This window comes from Eulemur rufifrons, chromosome 18, assembly GCF_041146395.1.
Source record: "Eulemur rufifrons isolate Redbay chromosome 18, OSU_ERuf_1, whole genome shotgun sequence".
NCBI classification, from domain to species: domain Eukaryota; kingdom Metazoa; phylum Chordata; class Mammalia; order Primates; family Lemuridae; genus Eulemur; species Eulemur rufifrons.
In genome coordinates, this window is record NC_091000.1 from 16,851,676 (window position 1) to 16,862,725 (window position 11,050).

Here is an 11,050-nt window from a genome sequence, read left to right on the forward strand (position 1 = left end):
ATACAAGATCTTCCACCCTCTTTTGGCTTTTTCACATTCATAGGTATGAGCTGACCTTACAAAATATGGTAAAGTACCAAGTACTTTTTATTTACTTCTGAAAGTTCTGCCTATTTAATAGAAGGCCTTGAGTTAGGCACTGTCATGAGAATCAGTAAAAGACTGTTTCTTTCCTCAAGAAATTTACAGCCTTAAGGGGAAGATCAAACAAATATACCCAGCTATTTTACAGACAGAATCTAGGAAGTATCACATTTATTCAACATGTGGTCACTGAATGTCTCTATGTACTGTGTGCACTCAATTATATATGGTAGTTTGGTTTAGAGAAAGAAAAGATTAGATAGGGTATTAAAAGAGACTTTATAAAAGATAAAGGAGATGGCATTTAGTAGAAGGCAATTATTTAGTAAAAGGGTCAGGAAATGGAAGCCTAAGATTGGCCTTTATAATTGTGACTGTTTAAATTATTTAATCTCTATTAGCTCAGTTTTATTTTTATAAGGATGACATTAATATAAAGGTTTTCATCCTTTGTTCAGGGATGAAGGCTTGATGGGAAGGGCTCCTGGCTGCCCTTCACCAAAAGAAGCTGTACTTTTTATCTCTTATGTATTGAGGTTCTACAGTAGTTTCCTTGAAGAAAAGCAAACTCAGACTTCTAAACTTCTACTTCTAAAATTGTTCAAAAACCACTAAATTAGTTGTATCTAAGTTTGAGTCCTCTTTTAGCTCTAAGGTGCTGTTATCTTGAGCAAGCATTGAAGGATGGGTAAAATTTGGTAGGTTGAAATAGAGAATGCATTCCAGTTGAAAATAATAAAGATTAGAGAGAAAATATTAATAGTGTTTGAGGTGGAAGTATAGGACAGTGGATGGAAAAACAGAGTTCAGTCTAGCACATGTTTTCAGTTTGGTAGACAGAGGGGAGCCCTTGAAGGATTTTGTAGGTAATTGACATACATTAAAATAGCATTCTGCAAGACCTTCTTTGTTTACTTATTACTATGGAAATCTTGAACATACAACATAGAATAGTAAATGTAACCAAGTGTCCACCTAACTTCAGTAACTATTAAAATGTGAGTAATCTCATTTCATGTGTACCTCCCCAAGCTGATATTTGCTTTATGTTAAATGTTAAATTATGTTAAAGCAAATATCAGACATGTTATTTCATTTAGAAATACTTTGGTTTATGTGTCTTTAAAAGATAAGGACTCTTTAATACACATACACACATACATATATGTGACCTGCTCCATTTCCCACCTGGGCAGGTTCACCCCTCCTTTGGCAACCTGGTGGTCCCCGCTCTGGGAGGTCACTATATTAATGCTGAACTTAGTGTGGATACCCATTCAGCATACTGCACTGTGAAAGGTGAAGTAACTCCATCTTGTATGTTACTCTGCCATGTTAATTTCTGATTAACCTCTGTTCTGGAAATGCCATTAAGATTGCTGCTTTACTATTACTATAAATCCTGCCCTTAGATCAAAACAACCTTGACCATAAATCCTGCCCTTAGATAGATTTGCCTGTTCCTGAGGAGGTCAACTTCAATTGTTCTACTCATTCCTTCCCCATAATATATAGGCTCTGGGTCTCAGGGGCAATGGTGCAGGAATCCACTATCTCCTCCTGTCATGCCTGAGACATGGCTTCTGTTCCTAAGTCCCTATTAAATGTATCTTTCTGAGAAACTGGATTTGTCAGCCTCTTTCTTCAGCTTCTCAGCTTCCTCAGGAAACCTACCCCTTGTGGGGTTTGCATAGACCTGCTCACCATGAAACAGCACTACAGCCCAGAACTCCTAGGCCCAAATAGTCCTCCTGCCTCAGCCTCCCATGTAGCTGGGACCACAGGTGTGCACCACCATGCCCAGCCACATACTTGTGTGTAATCACAATTCAGTTCACTTTAAAGACTAATAATAACTTCTCTATTTCATAAATGTTATATATAGACTGTTGGAATCAGGATCAAAAATTACATCTATATATTGGAATTTGTTTGTTAAGTGCCTATTAATCTATAGATGTGTTCTTTTTTCTTTTGATTTACTTACACAAAAAAACAGTCTTTTTCAGAGTTTCCCACAATTTCAATTTGTATCACCATGGTGTCATTTAACAGGTTCCTCTGTTCTCTGTATTTCCTGAAACCGGGTTAGTTTTTATGCAAGAATACTTCACAGGCAGTATTGTATTCTTTCATCAGAAGACACAATGTCTGGGTTGTCTTTTTGTGATGTTAGTTGCCATTGATGATCTTTGCCTACATTCATTATTCTATTAGGGGTTGGAGGAAATACTTAAATTCTCTGTTTAGCTGGAATGCTTCTATGAAGAAATATCCCCTCATAAATTATTTAATTACCTGGAGTATAATTGATACAGAAAAGGCTGAAGTGTTTTCCTTTCTTTGCATTTTGAAATAATTTAGTTGATTCTTTGTCATCCTTTAAAGTTGACTTTTTCCCCCTAGTGTCATGAATTCATGAATTTGAACATATTTCAGTCTGTAACAATCAGTATTCATATTGATGTTCAAATTATTCTACCTTTGGTTACTAGAAGCTTTTTGTAAAAATCTTTCAGTATTTTTCTCATAATTGATGTTTCTGATGCTATTTTAAGTAATATAATTTTATATGTTTTATTTTCTATTTATTTGTTGCTGACTTTTTTTGTGTTGGTCCTCTAGCCAGTAACCTTGCTAAATGAATTTGAATAGTTTCTCTGTAGAGCCTTTTAGATATTCTTCATACACAATTATATGTGAATGACAGATTTCTTCTGTCCCAATCTTTATCTTCTAATTTTTCTTTCTTTCTTTTTTGTGCTGGCTATGACTTCCTAGTACAATGTGAATAGAAGTAGTAAGTGGTGTCCTTGCCTTATGTGGAAACCTTCTCATGTTTTTGTTTAGGTCTTTTGAACATGATCCGAAATAGTCTTACCTTCTTTACTTTCTGTTATGATAGAATGTTTCTGCCTTAAGCATTTTTTGCCCCAGACTTGGAATCAGCTATTTGTCTAAAGAGGTTCCTTTTCATGGAAAATGGTGTTTAGAAACCATAATTTGGAAGCCAAGAGTCCCTATCAATACTAGGTTTGTTCTTTTTTCTTATGGTCTTCCTTTTCAGAGAATAGAGCTTAGAAATATGCATATTAAGATAAATTAGTATATTTTGTTCATATTGATGCTTTCATTTCAAATTCAGGTCCACAGGGTTTTTTAGTTAACCTTTTCAATCTTACATCTATGTCTCCTATCTCTCGCACCAAAATCCCAATTCCTATTGATATGAATGTAATTTCTCATTTACTTTTTTCCACAGCATACAAAGCATTCTCAGAATAATGATACCTTCAGTACCATCAATAATATGATTACTAAAGTAAATTGAAAATTGTTTTTGTCTTTGGGATATTTTCTACCAGATATGTACAAATTAATGTGTTTTTCTGTGTGGTTACGCCTCCAACACAAGACATAGTTCAGATTGTTTATATAATTTGATTTTCAGTGTTTAAAATTTTGAGGTTTTAAAATTGCTACATAAAAATGTGACAAATCTCTAATACTTGGTATATGCAGAGAAGTCTATCCTTTAATGCTGTTTTTTCAATCCTAAGAGTGTGTGCATGCTTACTCTCTTTCTCTCTCTATATATATATTTACACACACATATCTACATAGATGTATATTAAGTTTACTTTTCATTAATTTGTTTTTTAAGTACATATGCAAATATATACACACAAACATACATATGAATGGACATTTGGGTTGTTATAGAGACTCTAAGGTGATGTGATGCATTACTGAAATGTCTGAAGCCAAAATGGGGGAAATATATATACCGGGAGTAAAGAGAAGAATTGAATGGAAGTAAAGCAGTTTCATTGAGTAAGGGGCAGATTGTGTTCAGGGCATTTTAAAAGTTTGAGTTTTCAGAGATTTAACCCTAGTGTATATTTTATCATGCTCTCCTCTCATTCCCAGTCTAACTCAGTTATTAGCGAAAGTAGAGCAATAGTTAAAACAGGCAAAAATGATGGCTTATGAATGGAGATCGATAATGTTAAATCCCTTCATCCTTTGAGAGGTCTGTGGGGCCTGGGACAGCTGGAGCCCTGGACAGTTAATCTGGCCTCAGGCAGGGAATAGGGAAACTGTAAGGGATGGTACAAGTACCCTGGAGTTCGTAGCAGCAGAAATGTTATCATCCCTAGGCTTGAAGGCAGAAATGGAAGGAAAGATTACCAGAACTTGGAAGGAGAAAGTATCCAGAGTGCCATCATGAGAATCTATTCTTTGGTTTTTTGTGTTTTGTTTTGTTTTGTTTTGTTTTTTTGAGGCAGAGTCCCACTCTGTCACCGTGGCTAGAGTGCCGTGGTGTCAGCCTAGCTCACAGCAACCTGAAACTCCTGGGCTTGAGCAATCCTTCTGCCTCAGCCTCCCAAGTAGCTGGGATTATAGGCATGAGCCACCATGCCCAGCTAATTTTTCATGTATATTTTTAGTTGTCCAGCTAATTTCTTTCTATTTTTTAGTAGAAACGGGGTCTCGTTCTTGCTCAGGCTGGTTTCAAACTCTTGAGCTCAAAGGATCCTCTCACCTCAGCCTCCCAGAGTGCTAGGTATTCTTTGGTTGAGAGGCACAACCATCCAGCGGCTGCTTCACAAGGAGGGAGTCAAGGGAATCTCTTCTGTGCTTCAGAGCTCCTGCAAGGGCTCCCCAGTGGCAAAGCCTAATGGAAAGCCAGAAAGGAGGAAAGGATTTGAATATAACCCATACAGGTAAAGCTCCTGAGGGCAGAGAGCAAGGTGTAAGATGTTGGAGAATGGGTAGAGAAGCACACCATTTCTATGAGGAGTTTCAAGAATGTCTGTGTTTGCCATTTTATTTAAGGAGAAGGGAAATATTAAAATCTCCTTAAATTTAAGGAGAAAAAAAATTGTATAATCTGCTAAGAGACCAGAACTAAAGACCTAATCAGCTCTTGAAAGGTGAAAGCAAGGGCTTTGAGATGCCCACAGCTCTGTTCTACATACTTTGTCATGGGAAGAGTGACCTTTATAAGCATCTTAGCCATTGTAGAGTTCATACGAACTCACTTGAGTAATTCAGAAATATTTTAGTGCTCTGTGCTGTTCACAAAATAACAGATACATGGGCTTGTTTATATTTATCAACTTTATTAAATAATTTTATTAACCAATCTGCATATACATTATATTTAACAATTCAATATAATAATAAATACTTTGGGATAAATAAGTGAAACCATTTTAGAGCCCCTAGGGCTTACAAAAAGAATCTTAAAAGATCCATATTTATAATCTTAAGACTAAGAATAATAGTTATAAAAGGTATCAAACCATACATTCAAAAATAAATAAATTTTTTAAATATTTAAATAAATAGGAAGCCTAAGATGTTTTAAATGGGAAGCACTTAATTATCGATTCAGTGTTGAGATGATGCTTTGACAAAAGGTAATCCATCTGTTCAGAAATTCCACAATGGTTGCTGTCTCATCATCATATTCACACATGAATGTTTCAGATCCCTATAAAAGAAAAATTTTAATTTGTTTAGATCAGAGTAGTTTACCATATATAATTTTTCTCAGTTGAAGTCTTATAGGCTTATGGCCTTTATTTTCAAGATTGTTAAACATATTATTCACGTTTTCTTGAAATGATCAAAATGATGTGCCAAAATTATATATTTTGTTATGATACCAAGTGATAGTAACATATAAGCTGAAATTTTCCTCATTTGTTAATTCTGTCAATGAATACAATTTTTTTTTCCTGAATTAGATGCAAACAAACATAAATAAAAACAGTTCTAGACAAATATTTTATTTGAAATAAAATTGATCTCTTTTCCTCTGGGTATGTATCTATATATAGATTAAATGTATGAAGTGATATGCACATTTTGCTTTCTTCGTTTCTAAATCTTGATTAAGAGTCTCTTATTCTTCTACTTAAATGAATCTCCTCATATTTTCCCCAAAGCAAGACAGAACCAGCCCAGAGTAAGTTAGGACAAGGCTTCTGTTTGGGGAAAATTTGGTGTGAAGAACATCTTCATAAACATTTATACCTACCCCTACCCCACCCTAGTATCAATGCAGATGAGTTTGCTAACTTTTAAAAGTCTAAACATTAGAAATTTTGTTCTGTGAACTGACTTTTTGGAAATTAGCCACCTCTGCCGAAAGGAGCTCTTTCAGCTCTACCTCTAGCTGACACACTAAGAAGGAAATATTTTGATAAATAATGAGATACAAGGGAGGGCTTTTTCAAATTTGAAGTAATTCCTACCCTGGGAACAAAAACCAAGCAAGATAGAATATTCCCTTTAAATAAACTATTGTAGTATTATATATCCTCTTAAACATAATTGTTTAAATGTTTTAATCTCTTGGGATTAAATTTTAAAAGTATCTGGATTTTGAAACACAGTTTTCTGATTTTCACATAATTTTATCTGAAATTTGTGTCAAGGGTTTATAGTGAGTTTTCTGATGTTAATGATTTCAGAGCAAACCTCTTCACATAGTTAAGGAACTGAATCTATCAATGTCTAGATGACAGTGATCTCCATATATTTTTTTAATAAAAATAAAACAGTCCACTAATAAACTTACTCTTATTTGGAAACAACTAGAGTTACATACTTTTAGAAACTTGATTCTACTGTTGCAATTAAAATTATGCTCCTTTGTATTTAGGATACCTATTAACTCATGAATTTTGTCTTTGGCAGATGGGATGAGAAAAGAGAACTGTGAAGCTCTTTCGTATCACCTGAGTCCCTTGTATAATTTATCCTCTTGCACATTTAAAAATACTTAAGGTCCTGAAAGTAGTCATTGCCTTTAAATAAGGAGTTGATTGTCTAGTCATCTGGCCATTTTAATGGCTGCCATTTGCTAAAAGAAATCTCTTATGGTTAGTCCTTCTATCAAATGATAGGGAAACACCATTTGAAAAGCCCTCCAGATAATCAGTATTGGCTATTATAGTAAATGATCTGAAGAAATTAAAAGATATATAATGAAATCTGTTTGTTTCCTGTGAAATTCAGTTCAGTGCCTTGTCCCTGAGTGGGTGGTCTAGCTTATACTTCCCAATTCCACGATGTATCATCTAGCAATAGAAATGATTCATGTTCACAGTATACTTAAAATGTTGGCTAATTAAATGCATGGGTACTTCACAATATACAAAAATGTTATACCACTTTAAAACGCAGTACTTTCCCCCTTCTATTTATTTTATTTCCAGGACAGCAAATAAAGTAATGCCTTACCTTTAGTTCCAGAACTGTTACATTGATATTGCCAATTAATTCCCTGGTATCTCTCAAGTGAAAGTTTTTGCTTTGGGCTAAATTTAGCACTTTTTCCAGAGCTTTGAGTTCTTCTTCTAGACACTGAAGATGTTTCAATTCTGTGGCCTAGAATAATAATAATTGTGAGATCAGTTTATACTAAAGGTCAGAATCAGAAATTAATGTCAAATTTATTAAGAGTAGCAGTATATAGTTTTTACCATTCTCCCTGTTCTCAGTAATGATGTGAAGATGGATCAATATAGTTTACATTGTAAAACTGGAAAAAACTAGGACCAAAGTACCTATGGCTAGCATTAATTATTAATTAACAACAAATGTGTCATTAGTTTCAGCTTAATTTGGTTTTGCAAGAAGTCAACATATCTGCATCTAAATGCAAATTACAGATGCAGACTGATTACTTTTCCAGTCTGCATAGAAATCATTAGAACCAAAGCAGTTAGAATGTGGAAATGTAAGAATCACATCCTATGATTCCAATATTTGATAATCTAAGAGTTGAGAATCACGGCATGTTAAGGGACAGACAGAGCTCTTGGATGCCATCTATCACAATCCCAACATTTTACAGATTAAGTAATTGTGATCATGCAGTAACTACTCTCAATATAGCCTGGAGCAAGACACATTTAACTGAATCTTAAATGTTTACTTTTCTACAATAGCTACATTAAGATGCATTTTTGAAAAATTATTTGTCCCAACCAAATAAAAAATCACAATATTTGAAGGATTTTTGGACAGACCTCCTAACATATATGTGTGTGTGTATGTATATATATCTATATAATATTTCTATGGTACATTATAATTTCAAAGTGTTTTCTCCTAAATAAGCCCATTTCAGTCTCACAGCCACTTTTTGAGGTAAAGAAGTACAGTGTTGTTATCTCCATTTTACAAATAAGGAAACTAAATCTCAGAATTTGTGTCTTCCCCAATGCCACATAAGTACAGCCAGCATTAAATTTCAATTTTTTTTCATTATAGCATTATAATATCATTATAGCATTAGCATCCTTTGAATTACATCTTTTTATTTCTAAAATCTTTTGTAAACAGAATGGTGGTTAAATGAACAAATGAATGGAGTTTATCACATTACTTTTGGTTTCAAATAGAGTTTGAGTTGTCATTTAGAAACTTAGATTTCAAAGAACTCAACCACTCCTAAATTGTGCACATAATCTCATATTATCTTTCTAATAATCATTAGAGGGAAAGGTAGGACTAGACAACGCATATCTCCTGATATGTCCGTCTACTGCCCTTTCAATTCACTACTACAAGTTCTACAAGTTTAGGGCTTAAATTTTAGGCATGAGCAAATTGGAGCTATTTCCTTCAGAAAACAGAGTCTGGCACCAAAGTTTTGCCCATGCTCTGTTGACTGGCACAACCACTAGGAAACTTTATACCCCTATTGTAGCCTAGGACCTTGGATGGTCTATGCTTATGTTCTATCTGAATCCCAAAACAACCAAATGAAAATTTTAATCTCGGAAATAACTCTAGTTCTATTGGTAGGAAGGCATGTAAGTCCAAAATTTTACTTTATATTTCCCAGAGAGAATTTTGTCTTTAATATCACTAATAGCTAATGTTTATTTGTTGTTTACCATATGCCAGACACTATTCTGCGTGCCTTACATTTGCTCATTAATCCTAATAAAACAATATTAAGTATATACAATTATTATTCATGTAAGTAGGCAAGAAACTGAGTCCCAAAGATTAGGTAATTTCTCTAAGGTCACAAAAGCTAGGACATGTTGGAGCTGGGATTTCACTTCAAATAATCTGGCCCCAGAGTCTATGCTATTAATTGCTGTGCTATGTTGCTTCTTAAAGATAGACTTAGGCATCTTTTCTAAAACAATAAAAGATTTTTTAAGTGGGCTCCTATGAAATCAATTTTGATATTTTACATGCTAAAATGATATAATCAAATATCTCTAGAGTTTTACATTTTTAAATAGTAAATCAGCATCATTTTCTTTTAAAATGTTCCAGCAATACAGTGAAAATATTACTCTTGTGTTTTTTTTCCCCACTCCCTCTCTCCTAACACACAAGTACATATAAAAATATATAAGTAAAACCATTTTAACAGAAGCCTCATTATCAAACTTTGGTTTTTAAAAAATATATATTAAAGTTACTCATTTTCCTCAGATGAGGTGCCATTAATCCAATCAGTGTTCAAATTTTCATATTACTTTGAATTTTACTAAAACAGATTGAACATAGAAAATTGTATTTACCTTCTTGGGCACATAAAATTTAAACGTGAGCATCCTGGAGAGTTTGGGATTCTTGTAATTCTGAGAAAGCATAACACATTGTTATTAAAAAAACAAAATACAGCTAGAAAATTAAATATAATATTAGTAAGAAAGGCAGCATACTTACATTAACTCCATTCAAAGCCATCTGTAAATCCAGCCGTAATTGCTCCAGTTGTTGCCGTGTTTCTTTTGTAGAGCTTGAAGTAGGTGCACTGTTCGTGACAAGGGCAAGGGTTAGTGCAATGCAAGACAAGAGTAGCATCTTGTACATTGTGGCAGAAGTTGAGGTTAGTGTGAGTAGTGATTAGAGAGAGTGATAGGAAGCTCTTGAACAGAGAAGTAATTTATACTGTTAATTCTGGAAAAATATTATGGGGGTGTAAAAATGTTTTACATATTACACATATTTTCAAAAACTCTACCTGTCTGAAAAAACATTACCTTTATTTTTCCTCTTTTGATGACTCTTTGGAATTTCTTTAAACCCCCATAAACTGACTGAATGGATGTAGGTGAAATCCCTCTTGGTTACATTAGCCCACACTTAGGTAAAGTTTTAATTCATGCAACACCTTCTGTATGAAACAATTTTTCCTCCTTCTTTCTTTAAGGGGGTGGGGATGCAAAAGTCATGAAAATTTTCTCTTTGTCATAAAAATATGCTGAACATGTGAGCAGTATGTTGTGGTGGACAAGAGCAGGAATAAATAGACAAAAAGAATAAACTTTTAGATTTGTTGATTAAACAGGAAGAATATTGGTTTCCTGTTTCAGGATGGTTTTACCTTTTATCTACACAATGAGCTAATTGCATACAAGATGATAGATTGCTTCTTACACAATCAGCTAGAGAAATATTAAGATTAGAGTACATAAAACACTTACTGAGCTTGAGATACCATTTTATACTGTTTTAATTTTAACATGTTCTAATATCTGCTTAAATTTTTTAATGTCTACTGTGCTTTTTTTAAAGAGTATGATGTTTAACAAATACTCAGAAAAAGATTTGCATTCAAGGACACTGAAGCTAGTTTTATAATAGACTTTCTATGTGTCATATGTAAACCAATCCATGTTTCTAGTTTTTATGTTTTTACCTCTTTAATATATTTAGATTTATTCTCTAAAGCACCTGGGCACTGAGTGTAACAATAATAGTTATGAAATATGATCAGATCAATTTTCTTTAGTTGGTAGACTGGATAGGATACATAGGCTATGTGTTCGTTCATCCTCAGTATAATGCAAAAACTGGCTGAATGATAGTATGTATAGGTATATACTTCTAATTTAACCTGGGGAGAGTCAAAAGATCCTTTCTCAAAGAGATTGTAATGCTTCCATTTTACTGCCTTATTCATTTCTTGTCTAAC

At 33.8% G+C, this 11,050-nt stretch overlaps 1 protein-coding gene across 1 annotated transcript; it reads right to left on the minus strand.

Moving 5' to 3' along the window:
* Positions 1–5,193: 5,193 nt before the first annotated feature.
* On the minus strand, positions 5,194–10,224 carry IL2 (interleukin 2). Its single transcript, XM_069493353.1, has 4 exons — positions 9,799–10,224; positions 9,651–9,710; positions 7,342–7,488; positions 5,194–5,584 (listed from the first exon to the last, which is right to left on the minus strand). The coding sequence occupies exons 1-4, from the start codon at positions 9,943–9,945 to the stop codon at positions 5,474–5,476; spliced, it is 465 nt and encodes a 154-aa protein (XP_069349454.1). The 5' UTR covers positions 9,946–10,224; the 3' UTR covers positions 5,194–5,473.
* Between the last annotated feature and the right edge of the window lie 826 nt (positions 10,225–11,050).